This window comes from Notolabrus celidotus, chromosome 22 (genome assembly GCF_009762535.1).
Source record: "Notolabrus celidotus isolate fNotCel1 chromosome 22, fNotCel1.pri, whole genome shotgun sequence".
Taxonomy (NCBI): Eukaryota; Metazoa; Chordata; class Actinopteri; order Labriformes; family Labridae; genus Notolabrus; species Notolabrus celidotus.
Window position 1 is genome coordinate 9,227,874 of NC_048293.1, and position 25,337 is coordinate 9,253,210.

Sequence of the window (25,337 nt, forward strand, 5' to 3'; positions counted from 1 at the left end):
ATACTTAAGCCTTACATAAAAATAAACGCAAATCAGGTCCAATAGGTTACACAAATAGCATTGTATTTATTAAAAAATATATATATTTAGATATAGATATGCTCAGAAGTGCAAGTGTTTTTCTAGACGTTAACTTCCCTTCTCATAATGAATATCCCAACATCAGCTTCAGACTGGCTTTCCTCCAAAAACACTGACTGCTGTCTGTCTATGCCTTCAGCTGCAGCTGAGCCCTCTAAGATATTGGCTAAGATGTGGCTGTTTATGCAGATTAATGAGTATAAGACAGAGCTCTGTTCCAGCACTGAAAAGATCTCGCTGGCTCAGTACTGGCCTTTTTTGATTTGCCACGCCAGCAGACATAGTGAGTAATAACAGGCTAATGCTACTGAAAGCTCCTGTCACTGCCCTGGTGTGTTTGAAACAGCTGATCTGACAGATGAACATTGCTTCACTGTTGCAAAGAGCTACTGAAATCCTGTTCAGCCAGTTAGCAGACGGGTTAGCATAACATGAGTAATCATGTCTGTGCGTTAGCTGTCTAGCTCTACCCAGAAAAGAATGATACATACTCAAAGCTTCTTTTGGGTGTATGAAGTCTGTTTAACTAGTCATATAAACACTACTGTTCCTGTGGGAATTCAGTCTCTATTAAAGAGCACCATTTTCCTTTAAGAGTTTGAAAGTAATACTGATAAGTTAATAAGGTTTTATGTCCATGCACAAAGTCAAAAATAATCTTCTTCTCTTCTCTTTCCCTCTTCACAGGAGCTCAAGAAACAGATGGAGAAGAGTTGGAAGGAATATGACATCAAAATGTAATCAACCATGCCGTTGCACTTATCTTGTTACCTCAGAGTCATATGGCTTTAGTAGTCGTATGGATTCCATTCCCACGTTTTATCTGGAAGCCTAATTGCCACATTACAGTAAGAAAAGCATCCGAGGCCAGAGACAGATGTGATTGCCTGAGGAGAACCACGCCACACTTTTAGAGTTCTTGTTCGTCTTTTGCTGGGTCACTGAGGATGGTGTAACTGTAGAGGTTAATATGATAATAGTTCATTCCCCTTGGCCATCTCTATTACATCGCTGTGAAATAAAAGTGCGTCATTGCACTTTGCAGCCATCATTTGATCTCACTCTGAATATGATTTAAAGTCTCTTATAATGCTGTAAGAAGGGGCAACCTCTACCTTATCATCTTTCAGCCAATTCCTCTCCCTCTCTCGCTTTAAAGAAGTCTGATGAAATACTAGAAGTAGAATCAAAGAGTTATAGTGGAAGCTTTAAGCTCTTGAATTGCTTATAAAGTCAATCATCACAAAGATAGAGTCTGGATTAGCAGATTTAAGAACAGTGAAGTACATTGTATTCTAAAAAAGACTGAAAATAATCTTTCTCTTTTTTTTCTTACCCTTCCCTCCTTTGTCAGAGGGAAGCTGGAGAAGGAGAGGAAGAGCAGGCAGCTGGGGCTAATCAGGACGGAGGGATCAGATGGAGGGGAGGAGATGGAGAGAGAGAGACGGACCTTTCAGCTGCAAATGTGTGAGGTGAGGGATCAGTGCCAGTCAGACTACCCGATGCAGACACCTTTCACATACCTGAGTTAGGCTGGATTAAGTTAACGTGGATAGTCTGGTTTGTTGGTTTTGCATTCCATCTTGTAGTCAACTTGATGGCAAGGTTTGATCCCCTTTGTTTGTTAGTTTAAAAGGAAAGAGTGTGTTCTAAAAAGTCATACATTAGCTTAATTGGTTGATCCTTTCATATACATTAGAAAGTGCAGATCAAAGGCAGATAAAAATGCTTTTGTAAGTCACATCTGGATTCCAAAACTCATTTAAAACGCCATGGAAACACTCCTGAATACAGGTGGTGTAGTCTCAAATCAGTGTGTCAGTTCACATGTAGAAAACTCTGACCAAAAAAAGGTCTTAACTCTGACTGAGACCAGCTGTTGAGACAAAGAGGAGAGGCAGGGAAAATGGAATTTCCACTTGTTGCAAGCCACTCCACCCCTCTCTGTTTGACTGTCTTTCTTTCCCCCCACATACACACAAACACTCACACAAAGTTGCACCAAGATACACTCTACAGAGTCTGTTTCTGCTTTAGCTTCACAGATCCAGATCTGGGTTTTTATGAAGCAAAGACAATGTAGTCATTCCTTCCACACAGCTATGAAATCCTTATACTGTAAATAGTACTCAAAGCTTTTTGTAGCTTGTTAAAATATGGATTTATTCTAGGGCCAGGGTGGAAAATTCACTATAAAGTCTACATTGTGTGCCTGTCTTTTTCATTTGTTTCCACGGGTCCTGTTTGTTACTTTCTAAACAATAGAAACCAGTTTTCCAGAGAGTGACAAAATCTGAAATACACATGCTTAGATTATGACATTAGATTAAGTTCTAAGTTGGGCTGGAGATTCAGTTTATAAGCCCCTCTATGAAGAGTTGCTATATTTGGAGCGTTTCATAACTGCCTGTTTATCCTTTCAGTATCTTTTGAAGATCCAGGAGCTGAAGGTGCGTCAAGGCCCCGATCTTCTCCAGAGCCTCATCAAATATTTTCAGGCCCAGCTCAGGTCAGTCTCAGCCTGCATTTCTTATACTTTGCTGCCATTTTGTTTAAAAAGAATCAGATCAAGAGAAAAAGATTGGACATTTTCCTGGCTCAAGGGACATATGGATTCAATTTCTACCTCTGGGTTTCAGTCTGAAAGTTAAGCATAATAGTTGAGGTTCTTTGGTTTTCATTTTCCATTTACAAGCTATTGTTCCCTCTGTTAAAGGGTACGCATTTTGATCACACAAAGATTTTTATATGAGAGACGAGTTGCTTATGCAGCTTCAGCATGTGATGTTTTGGTTGGTGTGAACTAAGGATGTTTGGACTACTATCATGACTCAGCATTTGTTCTTTTTTCTGATCTCAGTTTCTTTCAGGACGGGCTGAAAGCTGCAGAGAATCTTGCCCCCTTTGTGGAGAAGCTTGCTGCTTCTGTTCATACGGTAGATACAAAGAAGTTTCTTTTAGTTTGTCTACCTACGTGTGTTATATCTGTCAGTGTTTATAGGGGTAAATGTTAGTCATCTATACTTGTTATGAGTCAGAACAGAAGAGCTTTTGTCACAAGGAAGAGGTACAAATGTTGGGTCTGTGCTTGCTACTGCTGCTGCTGCTGTTTTTACCAACTCAAAAGTGATGTTATCAAAACACATATGATGTTGATGTTGTCATACTCCCAATCAAAACACAACATTAAGTAAAGAGAAATAGGAAGAAGAAGAAGAAGTCATCTGTGCTTTTTTTTTTTGTATTACCTCCTTCAGCAGTCTTTCTGTTTGCCTTTCACAGCAGCAAAAACCCCCAGACTCTCTCCACCTCCTCTGAAACTTCCCCCCCAGCAGAACCCACAGGCTGAGACTGTTATTGGACTCTTTTCTCAGAAATGTTCCCCCTAATTTCCAAAAAGACGAAACCAAAAGCATCCTTCATTTTAATTCCTTCCCCGTTGCACACCTATTCTTCCAACCACTCCAACCTGTTTCCAGTCAGCACAAAACTTGCTTTCTGCCCCTTTCTGGATAGAGCCTTGGAAACGAACAGCGACACTGAGAACGTTAGAGGTTTTTCTGGTTATGCATTGACAGACCAGAGACCCGCTCAGACATGCCAGACCTCAGATATTGTCAGGATTTCCTTCTTGAGGCTCCTAGGGAAAAAATCTGAAATATTGTAGTTAAACTGACTCGTGTTGCACGAAAGACTTGACCGTTTGCTGCTTTAATACAAAATGCACAACCACCCAGGACGGCACACCCCAGTACTGAACTCTGTTTTATATTATTTAGGCCATTACACAAAGCTCTGATGTGTTGTCATTCCAAACCCAAATCTAGGAAACAATAATAAACATTTTATATGAGACGAACTTTGGCAACAACATGCTGCTCTGTCATGTCTTTACAAAATTCAAATACTGAAACTGAATAATCATACTTTGAATGTGTTGTAGGTGCGTACGGACCAGGATGAGGAGGTTAAACAACTGACTCAACTGAGGGATTCTTTGAGATTACTTCTGCAAGTGGAGGGGAAAGAGGTACGCTCACAGCATACATGAGCCTCGATTTGGCAGACTTCAGATCCTCAGTTTAATGTCAACAAACTGTGTGCTCTTCACGTCCAGCTGCAGATGGCTTACACTGCTTCTCAGTGTTTCCACTGCCATTTTTCAGTTACTGAACATTTTCATGACATTCAGCCTTTGAATAAAGTCCTGACCTCTCTTTTTATCTTAGGAATACTTGAACAGGAAGAACTCAGGTAACGGGTACAGCATCCACCAACCCCAGGGCAACAAGAAGTATGGGACAGAGAAATCTGGCTTCCTGCTCAAGAAGAGTGATGGGTGTGTAAGAGCATTAGTTACACTGTCTGAATGCCAAATTACAAGTAGGAGTCCAGTGAGCTGGATGAGGAGTTAGCAAAGAAGGGGGGAGTTCTTCCTCTGTCTCACCCCACCTGGTCTTCGTTATTGTGGGGTAAAGATTCCAGCTGGGGCCCCTCCTTTGGATCTTATTGGCAGACCAGCAAACCGAGTGCATCCAAGTTTTGCGTCATGCTCACATGCACACACACACAGATTACAGTGAGATAAACAGAGGGGATATGGTTCAGTAGGATGAATAGAAGAAGGGAGGAGAGCAAACTGTCCTTAGACCCCTGAAACAAAACAGAACACGCTGTCAGCCATTCTTTCTGATTCAATCAAGATAATGAAAACAAGAGTTAAGCCCTGTGAACAGGAGTTAGCACTGCCAGCTCTGTGTTATGATCATCATCACTCACCTCAAGGATACATATTAAACTGTTGGATCTTAACCGGCTGTACAGAAACCAACCAGGTTGATGACGTCATTGCAACAACATGTGCATATCTGTTTTTCTTCCCTCATTCTGCTCTCTTTTTTTTTTCTTTGGGACTTCACTGCGCAGGATCAGGAAGGTTTGGCAGAAGAGGAAGTGTGGAGTGAAATTTGGCTGCCTTACAATTTCTCACAGCACGGTGAGGTCACATGTGTTAAACTGTCACCAAGCTTTCAGATAACTATATGTACAAATTCTGCTGTATGTACTGACATAAACATGTGTCTGTGTTTTCAGATCAATCGACCGCCAGCTAAGCTGAACCTCCTGACCTGTCAGGTGCGACCAAACCCGGAGGACAGAAGGACCTTTGACCTGGTCACTCGTAGGTTCATTCTTTACTACTGACCCTTAACACTTTTAACCCCCACATTAAAGACTATTCACACTCATGTGCAGTGCAGCTGTGTGCACGCCTATGTGGTCCCAGCATTTAAAGAAATCAGGATAAAGTCATGCTTTGTGTACACCTTTTCTATTCATGCAACCTGTTTCCACCACCCTTTGCACTCTATAACCTTTTTTCACATCCTTTATTTGGCAAATTTATGTGTTTACAGTGACAATGTCTAACCACTGTCTTCCTTAGATAATCGGACGTACCATTTCCAGGCAGAAGACGAGCAGGAATGTATGATGTAAGTGTTGATATGACTGTAGGCAGCATACTACCTTCTCTTTACTGCCTTATCACTAGTACAGTATTTTCTCTCTATGTGGGCAAGTTGAGACATGTCGTGCAGCTTTATTGGAACTTGGGGCTGTTTGTTGGAAAGCAGCTGGGAAATGATCATTTAGGAGGAGCAAAGATTGTAAACAGATCCCTGAGAGATGTGTTCAGATGAAAATTAGAAAGAAAGATGTGGAATAAAAAGAAGCATTGGTAAGAAAAAACTAGGCTGACAGCGGACACAAAGGAGAAGAAACTGAAGGGTGCACAAAAAGAAGCTGTACTTGAGGAGCCCCCTGGCCGAGCTGGTGTTGGGGGGGATTTCTCTTTCTAGCTCTTTCTCTTTTCAACATCAAGCGAGGGGAACTTTGTTTTGTGAAAAGGAGTGCATATGGGTACTTTTTTTCTGTCCTCTTTCCTTCACTTGTGTGAGGGCCTCCAGGCAGATTCTTTGATGTGATGAGCTGTGTGAGCTTGGGGACAGAGGGAGATGGAAATAGTTTGAAGGGAAAAAGTACCAGAGCTTCAGAGATGAAAGATGTGAGGTTTTAGTCTGGGTGGTAGAAGTCATGAAACTTAGAAAGTGAGAGCAATGATGACTAATCATTAAATAACTGAGCACATGTGCAAAACACATGGTGGGATGCCATTGATCTTCTGAGCAGAAGATTGAAATGATCAATCTTTTGGTTTCTCTTGATGCTATAAACTGAAGGGTTCCCGCCCAAAGTGAGCTGTTACAAGATGTAAAGAGTGAAAACTTAAATCCCTGCTTCTTTCATTTACTGTGATCTCTATGTGTCTCTGTTCTTAAGTTGGGTGTCAGTGCTGCAGAACAGTAAAGAAGAGGCCTTGAACACAGCATTGGGAGGAGACCAACTCCACCTCCAGGACAGCGGGCTTCAAGAACTTTCCAGAGCAATCATCGCCGAGCTCCGACACATGCCTGGAAACGAGGCCTGTGCTGACTGTGGAGCCCCAGGTCAGCCAATCAAAGTTGTCGATGTTGAAGAAGGAGATCAAGTTGCAAGAATCCTGCACACTGTCCAACTTGCATTTAAAAGAGTTTGATAGCAACGTTTCAATGCTAGACCTTCATCGGGCAAACGCACTGAAGATCTAGCACTGAAACGTTGCAATTAAACTCTTTTATATGCAAGTTGGACAGTGTGCCGGATTCTTGCGACTCAAAATTTGTGAGCTTCTTACTTCTCTCCTACGCACTTGCCCTTTGAAGTTGATGTGCGAACCCTTTTCTTCTTTTCTGAAGAAGGAGATCAAACCATGATCATTTCCAACCACTTGTATTTAACCTATGAGGATTTACTGATTAAAGCTTTGTTTCTAAAAGTCTGTTAACTTCTCTTTCAGATCCAACATGGCTGTCGACCAATTTGGGCATCCTGACATGTATAGAGTGCTCCGGCATCCACAGAGAGCTGGGAGTCCACTACTCCAGGATCCAGTCCCTTACTCTGGATCTACTTAGCACATCTGAGCTTCTGGTACTAAAATCACATAAAAATAAACCCACACAGTCCTTGTGGATTTTATATTATCAGGATTTACTAATTAAAGATATTAAGTAACCATCTGCTCTTCATTAAATGCTTTTTAAGTAGCATCTTTGTGTCATTTCAGTTGGCAGTCAGTATTGGCAACACAAGATTCAATGACATCATGGAGGCAGGCCTTCCAAATGACTCCATCAAACCATTACCACATAGTGACATGTGAGTTTCTGATATTTAAAGCTCATCAAGAAAGAAAAAAATGTTGATTTAGTTCCATTAAACATTTGTTTATTTCTCATCCTTGCCCATTTTCCAATCAGGAATGCCAGAAAAGAGTACATAGTGGCAAAGTACGCCGAGCGCCGGTATGTCCTGCGCAGGGAAGAAGCAGATCCTGGCCGGCTGTATGACGCAGTGAGGAGTCGTGACATCACTTCTCTTCTGCAGCTCTTTGCAGAGGGAGCAGAGCTCGCCAAACCGCTCACACTCCCTGATGGACAGGTGAGGATAATTTATTGAAACTCCACAGCTGCTTCCCTTCCTGAAATGTATCCTGTTCGGCTGGAAATGCATGTTGTGACAAATTTAAACTATAACATTCCCACAGATGTCATGTATTTAGTTTGAATGGCAGCTACATCCTGAAGAGGCCGCCCACCCAGCTTGTTTAAAGCTGCACACACATTTGTTGAATGTGTCAAAAAAAAGTCTTAGAACTTAAGAAAGGTGGCTCAAATATCTAAAAATAGAATCAAATCCTCTACACGGTTAAGAAATGTCACCACATACAGTATGTATGAAGTGTGGATGGATACAGTATGTAAAGTATGTGTTAATTGTCCTCTAGTGTGCATGCTTCATGTGGGTGGGAAGTCCGAGGCCTTCCCATCTCTGCTGGCCTTTAATCCAAACCCTCCCTCCTCATCCTCTCATCTCGTTTCCCTCCGCCTCTGCTGTCTCTACAACTCCTCATCTCCTCGTCTTTAATCACCCTCTACTCTCCTGTCATACACTTCCTGCTCAGCATAAGTAGCATGTGCAGCACCGTTGACTTCACTCTGTGTGTGCGTAAATGTGAGTGTTTGTTTGTGTTGGTTGGCCCTCGTTTATTATTTCAGCTTTGAGGTCAGAGCTCATGTCTCTTGAGAACAAGTGAGACGAGCTCATTGAATTACGCAGGCACTTTTGTGTTTCTTCTGCTCGTCTATTTGCACTTTGAGCAGATAGTGTTTAAAGCTTGAGCCCAAACACAAAGTTGCTGTTGCACAATCAATCTTTTACATTTGCGTCACTGCAGTCCTTTCAGATCTGGTTGTTTAACACAAAATTCAACCACTGATTAACATTACAATTTTAAATATTTCTAATGATGGTGAACGGATTTGCTTAATTTATATCTGTTTATGTCACTCAAGGGGATCAAAGAGACTGCTCTTCATCTAGCTGTGCGTCTGGAGGAAAAGAGCTCGTTGGCACTGGTGGATTTCCTCTGCCAGAACAGGTTAGACACTAACAATAAGTCAGGGATTATCTAGCCTTTGTATGCAGATCATTAAGCTTTTGATGAGTAATGTTGCTTAGAAAGCTGACAACACTAACCAATCTGTCTTTACTTTATATTCCCTCACCAGCAACTGTTTGGAGAAGAGGACAGGAGAAGGAAACACGGCTCTTCACTACAGCGTCCTGCATCACAAGCCGGAGTCTCTAAAGTTACTCCTCAAAGCAAAGGCAGCACTTCAAACAGGTACCATAAACCCCTTTAATCTCTTTCTTCATCACCCACTGAAATCAGTAAATACTTTAATCATTACTTCTTTTACAACTTCTGCAGTGAACTCAGCAGGAGAGACTGCCCTCGATGTCGCTCGGAGGCTGCAGCACACACAATGTGCTGAGCTGGTGAGACTGAACTTTCTCTCTCTTTTTTTATTCGACTGTAATTCATACATTTGAAGAACACACACACAGAAGGAATCAAGTTGCAACATAAAAATGCCTACCAGAAAGACAACTTCCACAGCTGGAAACACTACCTTAAAATAACTCCCTGTGCAGCAAAGCTCGGCTGAGAGCTCACTCCCAAGACGAGGAATCTTATCCTCATCAGGTCCCATTGTGGATCATTTATAAACTAGTTTTATTTTCTTACCGGCCATCTGCCCTGCTACATCAGACCTGCTTTGTGTGATATCCTGTTTGATCCTGCACAGCCTTGTTTTTCAGACCTGCTGTGTAGAGTTTGCATTGTTCATTTGTATTAGTCTTAGAGCAACAATACAGGATGACTACTAGGAACTAATATCATTACTTCTGCAGCAAGTGTATCTGATTAGACAGAGCCAAATACACAGTTACTGCATCATAGCTGTGCCTGTTATTCAGTGTGTATTACTGTATGTGTGTAATATGTGTATTTGTGCTCCTGTGTTTGTGTGTTTTAGTTGGAACTGGCCCAGAATGGGAAGTTCAACTCACAGATCCACGTGGAGTTCATGTGGGAGACACAGTCTCAGGAGTTTTATGACAGTGAGGATGACTTGGATGAGAGGGTAAACAACACACACAAACAGAAACACAGTCAATCTCATGACCCACTTTCTGTCTATGTCAAATTAAGAAACTTCTCAATGTTTGGAAATCAATGTTGTGTTATTTTTTCCCACTGCAATCACTTTTGACAGGAGAAACAAACATTTTTTGAAACTATCACTAACCTTGGTTTCCTTTCCAGGTGAGCCCTTTACCCAAAAACCGCTCTCCCTCGGCCACAAACGGAGGTGGCGGCTCTTCCTTTTCCCGCTGGAGTGTGGTTAACGGTGCCAACAGCAGTCCGGGAAGCAGGCCGTGTCAGACGTATGAGAATCTAGAATTCTTATACAGAAATCCTCCAACCAACAGCGCCCCATCTGGAGCATCAGCGCCACCACCACCACTTCCAGCTAAATCCATACAGAGAGGTGAAGAACTTTGTTGTCTTTGTCTCCAATATAAACCTCAAACCCCTTCTCTTTATGTTAGAAACACTAGTTCACTAGTTCATGAAGAAGAACAAAGTTAGTTCAAAACTCAGAGTAATTTTTTAATTTAGGGTCTTTGCAAGATGAATATAAAAAAAATAGTTGAAGATTAATGCTATTTTTAACATTTATTTTTAATATTTATATGATTTATTTAATATGTATTTCTTATTTAATATTGTTTTTTCAATATTGTAATTAATTTAACAAGTACAATATTGCTTTGTTCCAGTTTTTAACTTCATGTATTTTTCCACAGGTCGCTCAGACCCCCAGATTTCTGTGACTACACAGGAAAGCAATGGGGTCCCACGGCGCTGTTCTAACCCCAGCTCTGCCAGCCCCCAGACACAAGCAAGACACAGCACACATTCACCAAACACAGAAAACCAAGGCCAAGGAGGCAGAGCACCAAGGTCCCTCCATGGACAAGGAGGTCTAGCGAAGGGGATGAAAGAGGGCCAACCTGGTGCTAGTTTTGGCTCTCAAAGTAGTGTCACATCAACATCCTCTCAGAGTCACATAGGGCCTGTTAGGTAAGAAACTATCATCTTTTATTCTACTGAAATTGAGATGATTAGTCAGATTAATTTGATCCTTAGTTTGCATGTACATTCTTTACCCTCCAGTTCAGAGAAGACCACATCGTATCGTCGGACTAGCAGTGGAGGAGGCAGTCAGGGGAAGTGTGGTGTATTGTCCCCCAGCTGTGTGGGCAGTCAGGAGGAACTCTACTGCAGCTTAATTGGGAACAGTTCCCCAACTCCAGCTCCAACTCCAGCACCAGCACCAGCACCGCCCTCACCCACTGTGACCTGTGTCCCACGACCCCGCAGGAATGCTATGGTACAATCACATAAATCACTTTTCATTCAACTTCAACGCCATTTCACAATCAGCAGTTTAACAGAACTTGTCCTGTGAAGAATCTGAAAACGCTGTGAGATGAAATAAATCAAGTAAATCTGTTAGTGTCACACTGAAATATGTATCATGTCTCCTGCAGGTGTCTGGCAGCAGGCCACATCAGAAGCGTGTCAGGGCTTTAGTGGACTGCAGGGCAGTCAGTACAGAGCAGCTTGCCTTTTTCAAAGATGAGATCATTGTGGTCACAGCCACTAGTGACCCCCACTGGTGGGTAAGTGCAACTACAACTTCTTTTTTTTTATTTGCGTCAACTCCTGCATTGGGAAATGATGTGAAATAATTAAAATAACTCAAACTTTTAAACTGAGAACATCTTAAATAATATATCACTCTTTTTGCCCACAGGTTGGTCACATAGAGGGGGATCCAACCCGGAATGGGACCTTTCCTGTCAACTATGTACACAAACTGTCGGACTGAAACAGAATGAACATTAACATACAAACCTAATGTATGGTTATATAGCCAGGCAAGTAAACCAGCATGGGGTGTACTGAGTCATCACACAGTGGATGGACAGCGTTTTTATCCAAACTCAAGCTGAGACTAAAATGTTTGAAAAAATGAGAGTATGTCTGTGCGAGGATATACCAACCAAAGGATACCTGAGGAATCAAATGACACCGCTTTAGAGATTTTACTCTCAAACATTTACTCATGATGGAGACATAAGGGGACAAAAAGCTTCTGCAGCCTCAAAAAACTTCTCATACATGACATTATTTGTGGGTCTATCATTTGTTTCCTGACAACATCATGTTTCTCCAGTTGTCTAAAACCATGAACCATTGTTAAAAGGCATGCATTCATTTGTGGTTAGGGTATAAAAGTGCTCTGAAGACACATGATGTTGCAGTTCTGGGATCTGCTCCTAGAGGCAAAACTTACCTGCAGGGAAAAAAACCCTTAAAGGCACTTTACACAGAGAAGAAGACTTCTGAAGATTTAGCAGATATGTAAACATGAGCACAGCCAGCTTCTGTATAGGGATGTAGCTGCTTTAGTTGTGAATGGAACCTTCCTTGTCTTTTTGAATCACGGTGTACTGAGAGAATGGTTTGAGCTCCAAACCTGCCCAGTGTTTGTTGCAGCCTGCCCTGGGACTCTAAAAGTGGCTTTGAGCCTGCCAGTCTGTCTCCAACAAAACTGGCAGGCGTCTGGGCAAACCCGTGGAGAGATGTGAAACTTTAGCTCACCATCGTGAATCTGGGCACCGTGCACCGGCTGCATGAAGAGTGGGGGGGGATCTAATTTCTTCTGGCTCCAAGCTGCTTGTCTCTGGAGAACCTGGAATAACGGTGCGCTGTTATAGGAAAAAGACTCTGCTATACCAGGAAATGGCACTTTGAAAGAGCTTGTTAGTAACAGCACCCTGCTGCTGTAATACATTCAGTGAACACACACACACACACACTGTTGTTGCATGTGTGTGAAACACTTCTACAGCATGGACTGAACAGCTCCCAGGATTTAGGAACCTAAAGGGAAGACTTGGGAGTGTGTGTGTTTGGGGGGATGGGGCAACTGCTCCACTTTTTATACTAGTAACAAACGCCAAATGTAACATTTCAAATCTATGACACAATTTGTTGTACATACTTGTCTAAAAATGTCCACAGATGTACAGTATATATAACCTGTTTTTATGTGTTGTAAGCATTGTAAAGGATTGTATCATAACATATAGTTTAGCCTCATTTTGGTGATTTGATGTCCTCAGATTTGATTGCATTTATCCTGGGATCTGTTTGTCCAAATGGCTGTCAGAGAGAGAAAAGGGGATTAGAGACATGATCAGTGTTCTCAAAAGATCCTCTGTTATAAAACTGAAATCAAACACTGACAGTGATGAGCACACAGTAGGAAGCAGGTTGCCTTTAATCACTCCTGACTTTGAGCAACCTGGTGAGTCGTCTGTTTGCTTGTCACTGTTTCTCCTGATGTCATCTCCTTATGCTATCGATCAATAGGCAAAGCTCATTAGAGTACAGCTTCAAGAAGGAACCCAGCAGTAAGTAGATCTACTTGTTTTAGCTAGTATATTTGTAACAAACCTTAAAACATGTTAATAAAGTGCCATACTGCTTTTATTGTGTAAAGTAGGTGTTAATTGTTATATATGGGATGTGTTGAGTGGACTAATGCTGCATATTAAACCTACTCCCAGGAAAGGTATATTATAAAACATAGTTGTTGAACAAAGGCAGATAGATAAATGCTGTCAACTGTGGATGAGAATAAAATGGATCAAAATCCAGTACTGTTGGATTATATAAAATGTTTTTTATTATAATCCCAGACTTAAAGCCTTTGATACCAGAAGTCCAATGTTTGATAACCCACAGACTCAAACTCTCTCATGAGCTCAGAGTTTAATACCGGCAAAATCCACCGATGGTTATTTAATCTTCAAACAAAATTATTTTTTTTATTTTATTGTAGTAGAAACCTAGCATAGCTCTACCTGAAGCTGAAAAGGTGCAGTTTTTAAAGGAACAACCCCTCTTCAAGTTGTGATCTATAGTTAAAAACTTTTAAAGTCACGGTATCCGTTTTAAACTACCATGTGGAGCATATTCAAGTGAAATGAAGGATTCTTTTTTGATTATATCTGAAAATAGCATTATAACTTCCTCCATCCATTTCTGGCATCATCTCATCTTTTCCCCCACTCCTCATCCTTCTATTTTTTGCCTCCCTGAAGCTACATTCCTCCATCTATCTTGCTGGCAGTTTTCCCCTGTAGCTCTCTGCCCCTCCAGCCTCATTTTATCTCCATGTGGACATTACACAGCCTTGATCCTTCGCCTCAGAGCCAGGATGATGAAATTCCAACCTGCCACTTATATAACGGGCTACCTCGCTGACAGCCAGGCTGGTAATGCCAAGGCCTGTTCTGCCCTGCCAGCTGAGTGGCCTGTGCACACACACACACACACACACACACACACATTTCCCACTGTTAACTCTGGCACTGCACTATCACAACAAGTAGTTCCTGTAAATTTATGATATAGAATATGGTATCATAAATGTGTCCATTCATTAATTCTCTCATCATTTTATGTTCATTAATACACATGATGTAAGGTATAATTCAATGTCCTGTACACACTGTAAAGAATAATAGTAATCCATGAAATATATAAAGCCAGGACTAATCTCTGGATTTAGTTCCCAAGCAGAAGAAAATAATTCCTTTGGTCTCCCATTAGAATTTATGATAATATAAGTGTGTAAAGTTTTTATGAATCAGGGTGAGTAATCTCTGAAAATGAAATTTAATACAGGACGCTTTAACTTCTAATTCTCTAGATATGGAGATTTGCCTGTCTAAAAGCCTTCTACATGGTTAATGCCTCTCATTAAGTGAGCAACAGCAGAAACATCAGCTTAATGGAACTTCACAAATCCATGTCTGCTATAATGAGCACTTGGAAATGGGATATATTTCCAGTAATCATGCTCTTTCCATCTGAACTCAATGTTATCTAACATCCATTTAACGGCATCATCAGCTGAGAAGAGGCTGTGACAGACACGCTTACTCCAGAGTAACTCTTTACGACTGTATCTAGCCTTTACAGGTCATTCTCTGACCCTGTTTACTTCCAAAGGCTGCCACGGAACAGCAAGAGGATGCAATATTTAGAGGTCCCACCTGGAACACTTTCATGTTAACACTTTCAAGCAGAAGGATAAAGAAATCTCTCCAACAGTTTTTGTTTTTAGATTATTTATTCTAATAATTCAGCCTATTGTACAAAACCTGATTATGCTTTGAAGGAGATCTGTAACATTTACTAGTCTTGTACATTGTAGCTGCTTGCTCAAGTAAAACAAAGCGTGAAGAAACTTAGATAAGTGGTGGTAAATTGAAGCATTAAAGATAGCAGAACATTCATTCTTTAAATGTGCAGCAGGAAGCAAAAGACATTTCATAAGCAGTGCAAGTACAACAAAAAGGTTTGGGGTCAACTCACTGTCAGTCTGGCTACTTTTCTAATACATTTTAAAAGCCGATTGTCTTTGTGTCACATGGCCATAAACCTTCCTTAAATTCTTTAAATGAAGGCTCTGTAATTTTAGTTTTCATTTAACATCTGGACCTGACAGCAAACTGACTCCAAACATTCTGTTTGCAGTGAGCAAATAACATTTTCCAAGTAGAGTTTGACTTAACATTCATAATGAAGTAGAATATACAGCTTAATAAAATAATTTATCACACTGTCGATGACAGGTCATAAACACCTGATTCAAGGAAAAGAAAATGTCCTGCCTTTACTCCAACAGAACCGAAAGATCCTACATCACGTATTCAAACACAAAATATCAAAACATTCAGAGGATAATTCAAAATAAGGGAAGTTTTTTGGACCTGTGATTGGCCAGCATTTGTGTTAATAAAGGGATGAAAGAGCTGAAAAAAAAGTAGTCTCTACTTCAAATATATTTTTGGGCTGTCAGTGAATATAAAAGAAAACATAATGCCAACCACAGGTTCAAACAGCATGTATGAACTCTATAAACAGTGTTTCATGGAATAACGAAACATTGAAGTAAAAATTAACATTACATTCATTCTGCAAGTGGGCCCAGAGATCTTTGGGAAATGTAGTCTTCTTTTTTCACTTATAGAAAAACACAAACGGTGTAGTCTCACAACAGTGCATGAGATTTTTGTTCTTCATTTCAGAAACTGACGAGGTCTGTGATGGTCATGAGTTGTTCTGTTTACCACCTCCTTCATCTCTTCAACAATTCTTGCCAATGCACAAACGCTGCATAAGGCATATGAATGACGCAATATATAGGCCAGCTGTATATGCAGTATTATCTCCAGCTATGTTCATAGGACCATGAATACATTTTTAAGGCCGAGGAGACCCTTTAATTCTGCTAGCCTAACTAGCTTAGCTGAATATTGTTTGGTATAGATGTGCACAGAGACAGCAAGCAGTACTCTCTTGGCCATGTGGAATGCTTCTATAGAGAGAGTGAACATTCAATGGTAAGGTCTTAATGGCGATCAGAGATCTGACAGCTGAGGACGTTAACGGTAACAGTGAATCTGTAACATTTTTGTAGCTCAGAGGGGACTCCATATTTATGTCCATGAATTTGGAAAAATCGTGACTAACAAAATAAAAAGGAAGAATGTGTCCAGAGTTTTGTCCTCTTATGGTTCAAAATTGGGTCCTTTCCAAGAGGACTAAACTAATGGTGTAATAATGTTAAAGTGCCCCTTAAAATATGCTCTCAAAACTTACACAGCCCGATCATTTAAGCCCTTATAATAAGAATAGAAAACAACCAAGGCTAACTTGACTTGATTCATCTCATTTGCATCAACCTACATTTTCTAACTCGTGCATTTTGTCCTTGCATCAAATTTACATGCATTGCGTTTTCCTCCCACTTTGCCTGCAGGATCCCTGATACAGACAGCCTGCTGTCCGAGTTACACATCAGTGCTTTTACCACCACCCTTGACTTGACACAGACAAAGAGCAGCTCTGTTGCATCTCAAATGATGCAGTACCATGTCCAAACATGCGTATCTTTGCTAGGGTGCAATTAAAAACCTTTAAGAATTAAGAACTTTTAAGTGCACACAATGATTTTCTAGAAACCTTAGCAAAGATACAATCAAACCACGTGCCTGTCTTTGTTCTTCAGTGAGGTTATTTATGACAGGAGAACAAACAAAGCAGCATCAGGGATTCTCCATCTGCAGAAACTGCAAAATGATCCTTGTAGAAAGTAGCACACTCAAACATAAACTATCATCTCTATACATGCTTTTTCAAACCAACGCAGTGCCAGGATTGAATGCCTGCCTCTCTGCCATAACCTTCCCGTACCAAAAATAGACATCCCTGGTGTATTGGCTGTGCTTTCTATGCACACACACTCACGCAGCTGAAGCGAGGATTGGTTTGGTGGAACAGATGAATACAGGAGATACTCAGTCAATGCTAATCCAAAGAGAGGAGACATCAGAGGAAGAAAGGGAAGAATTGGGCCAAAAATGATTCTGATTTCTATAAGTGGAAATCAGGTCATCGTCTGCATGTGGGATGAGATTGCTCAAAACATGTTGTTTTGGCTTTGACAAAGAAACCTTTAACAAAGACATATTTCTATATTGCCTAACAACCTTTGTTTCTACCAATGCTCTAAAGACTATACTTGTGCAGTGTCTTAAAGCTCTAAAGAGCCTGCCTTTGTAACACATTAGGCAAACAGCATTGGCCAACCATAGCTGTTCTTGCTTATGCATGCATGACATAACCTAAATGCATTCCCTAGTCATCAAATAAATGAACGCCTTGCATCACTACTATGTTGAGTTCTAATTTACTTTGAAAAATTAGAGCTGATAAATCAGTTCCTTAATCCTTCTAGGTACAGCTGTCTAGTTGTGTTGTGCTCTGTTGTTCAGTGCTCTGCTGAATACATTCTGTATTTTTGTGAAAGCGGATTTAGGATGGAGAGATGAGTGGTTGCTAGGTGACTGGATAAAAAGAGGCCACAGGTGGAATCATCCCAGCACCAACTCATCTCATCCTACTCCTTTGCCTTGTCTTGTTTATGCTTCTTAAAAAAACACTGTTTGTTATAGCAGAGAAGCGAAGGCACATTTTCTGCATATGCCATCTAAAGTCAACACTTTTTCTCTCTTTTTTTCATGTTGCCTCTTTTCCTGCACTCGTGTTTTTATGTAACAGTGCAGCAATCCCTACCATAGCCTCACCTCTGATTCTCCCTCACTGCCCTTCACTCCGCTGTCACTGCATCTCTTTTCTTGTTTCCTCTACCTCTACTCTGAGGAGAAGTTTTGCATTACATAATCCTCGTTAGCTTTTCACTCATTGCTGCATAAGTTAGGAGGTGTACAGCAAGGCCGGTCTCGATTCTCTCCTTCCACATCACCTGAAAATGACTCATCCGAGCCCCATGAATCATCCATCTCTCCTGTATCACCCTGAAAGCAGCAAAGTAGCTCTGAAAGCAAAGAAGACAAAAGGACATCCTGTACACATTGCACTGGTACTAGCTTGATTGGCTCTCTAGCAAAAGAATTTCCTTGGAAATGCACAGAACAGGAAGCTCCTTACTAGCATTTGTGATAATTGTAGGCACTCTAAAGACCAAGAGGACCAGCCTCAGGATACAAGAGCAGAAAGGTGGAAACTTGAGAGCAGCTGTGTCGATAAGTGATAGCTTAAGAATGGAAGTCTATCTTCCAGATGATGCAAAGCACATTTCTACAGCAGGGGTGGAAATGTAAACTTCTTTTTCTGGTCCTATTTGAGTTTTACGGGCCAGGGGAGGCACGTGCGGAGTCCCAGCATAGAAGAGAACACAATGGTGGGTCGATGCTTCTTGAACTTGAGGCCTTTCTTCAGCCGTTGTCCGTTCTCCGCCACGTATAGCTCCCCCTGCTGGGCTGCGGTAGTAATCCGCGACACCAGCTCCCCGTGAACCACAACCTCCTCCTCCGAGCGCACGAACACCTCCCTGAGCTCCTCCAGTCGCCGCTCCATCTCTCTGATGACGCGTTGACGCTCCTCCACCTCCAGGAGGCGCCGTCGAGCCGCCTCGAACTCCATGCTAGAGCTTGGGGTGACCAGTTTGGATGAGGGGGCCGTGGCAGAGGTGGATGGGGGCTCAGAACCAGCTAGCAGCGCCCCTGTTACCCTCCGGAAGTCTCCCATGGAAATGGAGCGCCGGGTGGCTGGAGAGGCCAGGGCCAGGAGGGTTGAGGTTGATGTAGAAGGTGGCATGGCTAAAGGAGGAAGAGGAGAGGATGATGATGGTGAAGGTGAGTCCGGCGGTTTGATTTCAGGATGTGGATCCTTATTCTTAATAGCTGCAGCCATGTCCTCATCATGGGTGTCTCTGTTTCTTTGTCGTCGCTTCATTGCTGCCGTTAAACTCTTCTTCTGCTGCTAATTTCCTGGTTGTCAGTGTTGTTTCTTTCCTGTGTCTCAGCAGAGAGTTGCAGAGAGGAGAGTGCAGAGACGTTCAGTGATCCAGCCTGAAAGCCGCTCCATTCATTAATAAGAGATCTGAGCCAGGCGAGTGCTGTCTCTGCATCTGAGTGGTTGTCCTGGGGAGGAGCCTCCTGGCAGCTCATTGGCTGCACGTCAGCTGATGATAGGGCAGCTTGCCTCGTTGCTGCTGATGCTGGCAGGATGTCGTGTCCTCTGCCTGCCTGTGTTTTTGCTCTGTTGTCGTCATCTGGAGCTCACGCAGGCAAGGCAGAGCGAGGCAGGTAATGCAGAAGTAGCAGGTTTTTTCTCCTCTCTCTTATTTCTCTCCCAGCCTCTCCACTGCACCCCCTAGACAATCCCAAAATGTCCTTCTATCTCCCTGTCTCTTGCTCAAATGGTTGCCCTTAGCAACACCGTCTCCGCATCAGATGGCACAAGCAGGAGGGAGGGGTAACACTCCTTTCGCTCTCTCTCCCTCTCTCCTCTTTATCACCTTGCTGCTCAGCATTATCAGCCTTTCCCGGTACTCGTTTTCCACACATTCCCTCCCTCTTTTTTGACCTATTTGACTGCTCTCAGCTTTACTAAAAACAACATCTTCTTTTGTCAGTCACATTTATTGTTGCACGCAAACAAAGACATGCAAATAAACAGCTGTATGCACATTTAGATTTTCTCAAATAACAATAGTGCTTTATCCCTTGCTAGTGTGGACGCAAATTGGACAGTACTAAAACAGCTTTCGATGCAGACTGACAGTTGCTTAGAAACTGCTTTTTGGTTGCCTATACGCTGGCTTAGGAACACAAAACTGCATTCACACACTGTGAATTTGATTGATTAGTAAAACTCATACCACTCTCTTGCACAACACACACAAAAAATTAATGCATGGTAACAAGAAATCATACAGGGCTTATAAAAAAAAATGCCACTGTGTGTAATCCTCTCTGCGCTTCCAGTGCCTCCTTTTAAATCCATATTTCAATTTAATATAACAGATACTGCTGCGGTTCCTTAATTAAATCTTCTATTTATGCAGAACAGAAGTTAGAAGATATAAAGAACTGACTCAAAAAGCAATCTCTGCAGTCCCTTGATGTTTGGTGTCTGCTGCGACATGTATAATTCTGGATATTAACATGTTTATTATTAATCCATTACCTGTTCTGTTGCCCTATGAAGGTGAAGAAGTAAACCTGTCCAAAAAAATGTAATTCCTTTACAGCCAGACTTTAACATTAAAAAAATGTAAGGGTTAACTCCTGTTTTAGCGCTGAATTGATGCAGCGATATTTAATGAATGTTGACATGAATGAACTGAGAGTATGTACTTAAATCATCTGACATGATACCTTGATTTTTCGTCTTTCTGTGCTTCCTGTAATTTCTACTCCATTGAGAGCTGTGTTGAAGCTCTCAGTCTAGACAAATATTGATTGGTTCAGCAGCATTGTGGCTGATATAATATAATAAGTATGATGTAAGACACAGGATATGGTCTCTTTCCTACTCAAGAGACACATTTTTATAAGATTATAAAGGGTCATACTCTTGCATTTTTGCCTCCCTTCAGTGAGAAACAAAGAAGCTTTTAGCAAGTCAAAGGTGTTCATGCATGTGCATGCATATTTGAGTGTTCACTCAGGCCCTTGCTTTTATCTCAGGATTGGCATTGCATTAGCAGAAGCACTGACTGTTCCTGCCCTGCTTTCAGCTCTACCGGCCTCCTGATCTCTGGAGAGAACAGAGAGAGAGAGCAAGGGAAACATAAAGACAGAGGATCTAAATGGACACTTGGAAGTTGTACTGCATGTACCTCCATAAAGAAAAGATGACCAAAAGCCCCAAAGAGTCTGAATTCCTCTGTTTAAGATTATAGAAAAAGGCAATCAGACCCAAACAGGATAAGAAAACTAAAGCGACAAAGACAGTTGTTGTTGACTATCGAGTGAAAATCTCAAAAAGCTCATAAGAAAACTTTTATTTTGAAAAGAAACCAAGGACAAAAGGATGGACAAGTTTTTAGAATATCCACTATCCACTTGAATAAGAGTAATGCAGTGACGCCTGATGATGCTGAGTTGCATGTGTTGCACAATTTCCCCCAAGTTTAATACAGTTGTGCAATATCAACCCTACAGCTTGAGTCAGCAAAGATTTAAGGGATCAGACAAGATGCTACAGCGGGGTTGTTTTTTTTCTACCATGATGCCCATTTTTGGAAGATTTAAATTGATTACACAACATCCCGCTGTTCGAAACCACTCAATCTAAACTAATCCCACATGCTGCCTGCAGAGCTGCACACACAGATTGCCTTCATCACTGACAAACATCTTGAGCAGCATTTGGCCTGCCTGTAAACACAAGGATGCCTAACCAAAAAAATACAATCTGTTCTCTTACGACCAACTCAAACACATGTAGAACTCTTCCAGTCTGTATACAAGCACACTGAAAGCAGCAACATGCACAAGACAAGCTGTTCTTGACTCTTTATTGAGTACACCAGGTTAATTCAAGTGAAAAATCCATGCAGAGTACACGTGTCCCATTCTAGCATTTCTAACTCTGTTTTTCTCTCCTCTCTTTTTTTTTTTTTTAGCAAAAAATGTGATAAAAGCCTGTTCTCAATCTCTCTTTCCCCTAGTCACTGTTCCAGATTACTTTAATCCGGGCAGTTTGGGTGTGCGTTTGGAGTGAGTGCAAGGGGAGGAGTGTGCACATCTGGGTGCCTTTACCTCAACCCATCTGTTACAAAATGCTTATTTTGCCTTTCCCTCAGCTGTTAGCCTTCAGCGTTACACTTTATAATTTGTGGGAACTTGGGACCTGAAGGTGTGTGAGTTTTTAAGACCCTGTTCAGCAGTTTTAACAACCTTTTCACACATCTCTGTTTAACACTCCTCTATTGTTTGAATGGTTTGCAGCCTCAGGCAGTCCTCAGAACTGTACAAGGCTTTTTTTTTTATTGGTTAGTTATAGAAGCAACCAGACTCTAGACATTTAATTTTATTATTATGATTCTGTGATAAAATGTATAGCTCTTGTATATATCAGAATGCTCACACCTAAGACAGTATTAAAATAAATGAACAAAGAAATAAGAAAATTAAAGATATATTTTAAAGAAAATGATAAGTAGCTGGAATCTTAGATTAAAATATAGAAAATATTAATTTAGAGTTTTGTTAATGGAAATATCTGAAAATATCTTCTGATTTTTTTTCTTTTAAGATTTAAAAGTTTCAGAATGTCAAGTTGATTTTCAATGCATATTTTTAAAAAAATTAATTACTTTTTTTTTACACAGCAATGGGAACTTCTGATTATTTTAAATTTATCATTTTTGAAACTTTTTGGGGATTTCAGGAATCTTCAATAAAGATATTCATGATACTTTTTAAGAATGAAAAAAATAAAAACTTTTAAATTCAGAGTTAAAATTAAATAAAATTTCCCTATGTTTTCCAGAACCTCTTTTTCTTTTTCAGGGATTAAAATTAGAATGAATCAAAACCTACTGTAATTTTCAGGAATTTTAAAATGAAATTTTCAGAACTGGAATTTTGTCAAATATTGAAAATTTCTGATGGAGATTTAGATTGTTCAAATATATATTAGATAGGATATTACATTTTTTGTGTGAAAATGTGAGGATATTCTCATGAACTTAGAGAACTGCCATCAGAAACCATAATTACATTTCAAATACATTTTTCTAAGATCTGTTTATTTGAATTTTTTCACATTATATACAGAGGACTAATTTGAACAATTAAAGCAAGTGGTGTTTTTTCTAATAAAAAAAAAATGAGTAGACAGGTTAAGAAATCAGTTAATAAAAAAAAAAATGAGTATAGGAAGTGTAATGGACACAACAACGTGATTTCACACACTACACTTCTTTTTTATTTTTTCCTCTGCACGTTATAGGAACTATGAGAAAATGTTACAGAATGCAGCCAGGGCTTTCTAGCAGAATGTTGATTATTGTTTGGTATCCTTCTTAGCTTGAGCAGCTTCATATACATTACGTGTACATTACATGTGTCATATATCACTCTATCTAGTGACGGGTTGAAGGGTACACAAACATAATTTCCCTCAAGCATGAATTTTGAGTATGTGGTGTGTGTAGATGAAGGATGCATAGTGTCCATAAATGTGTGCAGGGAATTATGGGGTACCATTTGGTTACCATGACAATGATTGATTAGCTTGGAGAAATGTGCTGCAGAGAGCTTGTCTAAGATTGAGTGTCAATTAGGTTTTTGTGCTTGCTTTGCAGAACAACAGGGGAAGCTTTGAATAGCACATCAGCTGGAGCAAAATATAAACAAACATAGAAACCTCTTCACATCAAGAGGAAATCCTGTTCAAATGTATAGCTTTTGACAGGAGGCCTTTTGAGATCAGATCACACAAAAGCTAATACTGTGAACAAAGAAAACATTAGTCTACATTTGAGCAGAGCTTCAGTCAGCTGACAGATGCAGTAAACTGAGGAGACAAACCTGCGCCTCTTTCTTCTCTACAGCGACAGGAGACAGACGATGATGATGATGCTGGTTTTCCGTTGTTCTGTAATCAATATCATTTGACTGCTGTGGGCTGACTCAGTCTGTTTGAATGTGTGTGTTTGTGTGAGTGTGTGCAAAAGAGCAGGAAGTCATTCATTACAGTGTGAACTACTGGTACAGTGACGTCAAAGTACAGAAACCCAACAGGGAACAAAGAATGAAAACGTGTCAGTGTATAAATAATTTACCTTGGACATGATTTTGTACAGTCAGAACATCTCCAGCATTAATAACGTCTGTAGACAAGTGAGGGAAACCAGCAACTACATACGCAGGAGCAGCAGTTACTGTGTGACTCTTATGTAAGCAAGTGCTGCTTCACATACAGAAGCAGGCAATATCAGGTAGAAGTATGGTGATACCATGAGTTGTAGCTGAAAGGCAGAATCTCCTGAAATGCTTGCTGGAGGAAAGTGAGCATGAAGAGGATGAAGAGGAGGGGAAGAAGGAGGAGGATAGAGATTATGATGGCAATTTAAATGCTACAGGCAAGAGGAAGCAGATGGAGAGGAGATGAAGCAGAGCTGTTTACATGCAGAAATTGTGTGGTGAAAAAATTGTGCATATATGACTACTAATCTAATTACATTAAACATGGCAAAAAAAATGTGTAGTAGTTATCTGAGGCCATTATTTATTAGATAATATATATATATATTTTTAAAATGGTAGGATGCAAAACTTGCAACACAGCATTTAAAAATAAAGGTAAGGAAGAATGTTAAATCAAAAAGACATCAAACTATGTGGACAGGAACTCAGTATTATAGTTGAACATTAGAAAAACAAGCTTGCACTTTAACTCCCTCTAGTGACCAACTGTAGGAACACACAAAGCTCACCAGGGAAGAGTTAAAGCAGACAGACATGTACTTTATGGAGGAGCACTGATTCAACTTATATCTTTGATACCAATTTTAGAAGTTTAGAACTTCATTTCTATGTAATGTAACATAAGGCAAAAGCCCTCTGGGACACATTTAATCTAATATTAATGATTGAATGTAAGTAATAGCAGTTTTCTGATTACATTATCCAATCAATCAATCAATCAATCAATCAATCAATCAATCAATCAATCAATCAATCAATCAATCAATCAATCAATCAATCAATCAATCTTTATTTGTATAGCGCCAAATCACAACAAACGTTATCTCAAGATGCTTTTACCAACATAGCAGGTCTAGACCATACTTATTATTAACCGAGACACAACATCAAGACAGGGTAAAACTCAGTCTGATCTCATCTTAATCCACCATGAGTAGAGCACTTTGCAGTATTTAGCAAGTTACAGCAAGGAAAAAACTTCCTTTAACAGGCAGAAACCTAGCAGAACCAGACTCATGTTAGACATCCATCTGCCTTGACCGAGTTGGGGTTGGAAAGAGGGATAGAGGAGATGAAAAGAGAGAGAGAGAGAGAGAGAGAGAGAGAGAGAGAGAGAGAGAGAGAGAAAGAGAGAGAGAGAGAGAGAGAGAGAGAGAGAGAGAGAGAGAGGGGGATCCACTGAGGTGTACCTATCAGTAAAGTCCGGACTGACACTATAGGCAGATCCAGGATGTTGAATCTTGAATATCATGAGCCAACCAACATTTTCTCCTTCCCTGTTTACATAAAATCTAGTCAGAAAATCAGCTCTGACAGAGAGATGTTAACTGAAATGCATTTTCTCA

At 40.6% G+C, this 25,337-nt stretch overlaps 2 protein-coding genes across 3 annotated transcripts in view; one reads left to right on the forward strand and one right to left on the reverse strand.

Moving 5' to 3' along the window:
* The window catches only part of asap3 (ArfGAP with SH3 domain, ankyrin repeat and PH domain 3), a 28,568-nt gene extending 9,278 nt beyond the window's left edge, over positions 1-19,290 (forward strand). Inside the window, exons 5-27 of one of the 2 annotated variants that reach the window (XM_034675543.1) lie at positions 769-818; positions 1,436-1,553; positions 2,505-2,590; positions 2,942-3,017; positions 4,025-4,111; positions 4,311-4,420; positions 5,008-5,077; positions 5,176-5,263; positions 5,528-5,576; positions 6,424-6,590; positions 6,980-7,113; positions 7,250-7,341; positions 7,443-7,623; positions 8,538-8,623; positions 8,754-8,869; positions 8,957-9,024; positions 9,567-9,674; positions 9,857-10,082; positions 10,402-10,678; positions 10,772-10,988; positions 11,149-11,280; positions 11,415-11,538; positions 19,074-19,290. In XM_034675543.1, coding sequence (XP_034531434.1) covers positions 769-818; positions 1,436-1,553; positions 2,505-2,590; positions 2,942-3,017; positions 4,025-4,111; positions 4,311-4,420; positions 5,008-5,077; positions 5,176-5,263; positions 5,528-5,576; positions 6,424-6,590; positions 6,980-7,113; positions 7,250-7,341; positions 7,443-7,623; positions 8,538-8,623; positions 8,754-8,869; positions 8,957-9,024; positions 9,567-9,674; positions 9,857-10,082; positions 10,402-10,678; positions 10,772-10,988; positions 11,149-11,280; positions 11,415-11,489 — 2,613 coding nt within the window. In that variant the 3' untranslated portion in view covers positions 11,490-11,538; positions 19,074-19,290. Of the gene's footprint in view, positions 1-768; positions 819-1,435; positions 1,554-2,504; positions 2,591-2,941; positions 3,018-4,024; positions 4,112-4,310; positions 4,421-5,007; positions 5,078-5,175; positions 5,264-5,527; positions 5,577-6,423; positions 6,591-6,979; positions 7,114-7,249; positions 7,342-7,442; positions 7,624-8,537; positions 8,624-8,753; positions 8,870-8,956; positions 9,025-9,566; positions 9,675-9,856; positions 10,083-10,401; positions 10,679-10,771; positions 10,989-11,148; positions 11,281-11,414; positions 13,169-19,073 lie in introns of those variants that run through there. The other variant, XM_034675542.1, reaches the window with a different exon arrangement.
* On the reverse strand, positions 18,383-19,000 carry LOC117806476 (TMF-regulated nuclear protein 1-like). Its single transcript, XM_034675428.1, has one exon. The coding sequence runs from the start codon at positions 18,998-19,000 to the stop codon at positions 18,383-18,385; it is 618 nt and encodes a 205-aa protein (XP_034531319.1).
* Positions 19,291-25,337: the final 6,047 nt, after the last annotated feature.

Coding starts and splice junctions, on each gene's coding strand:
- LOC117806476 (XM_034675428.1), bottom strand. CDS start 19,000: ATGAAGCGACGACAAAGAAACAGAGACACCCATGATGAGGACATGGCT.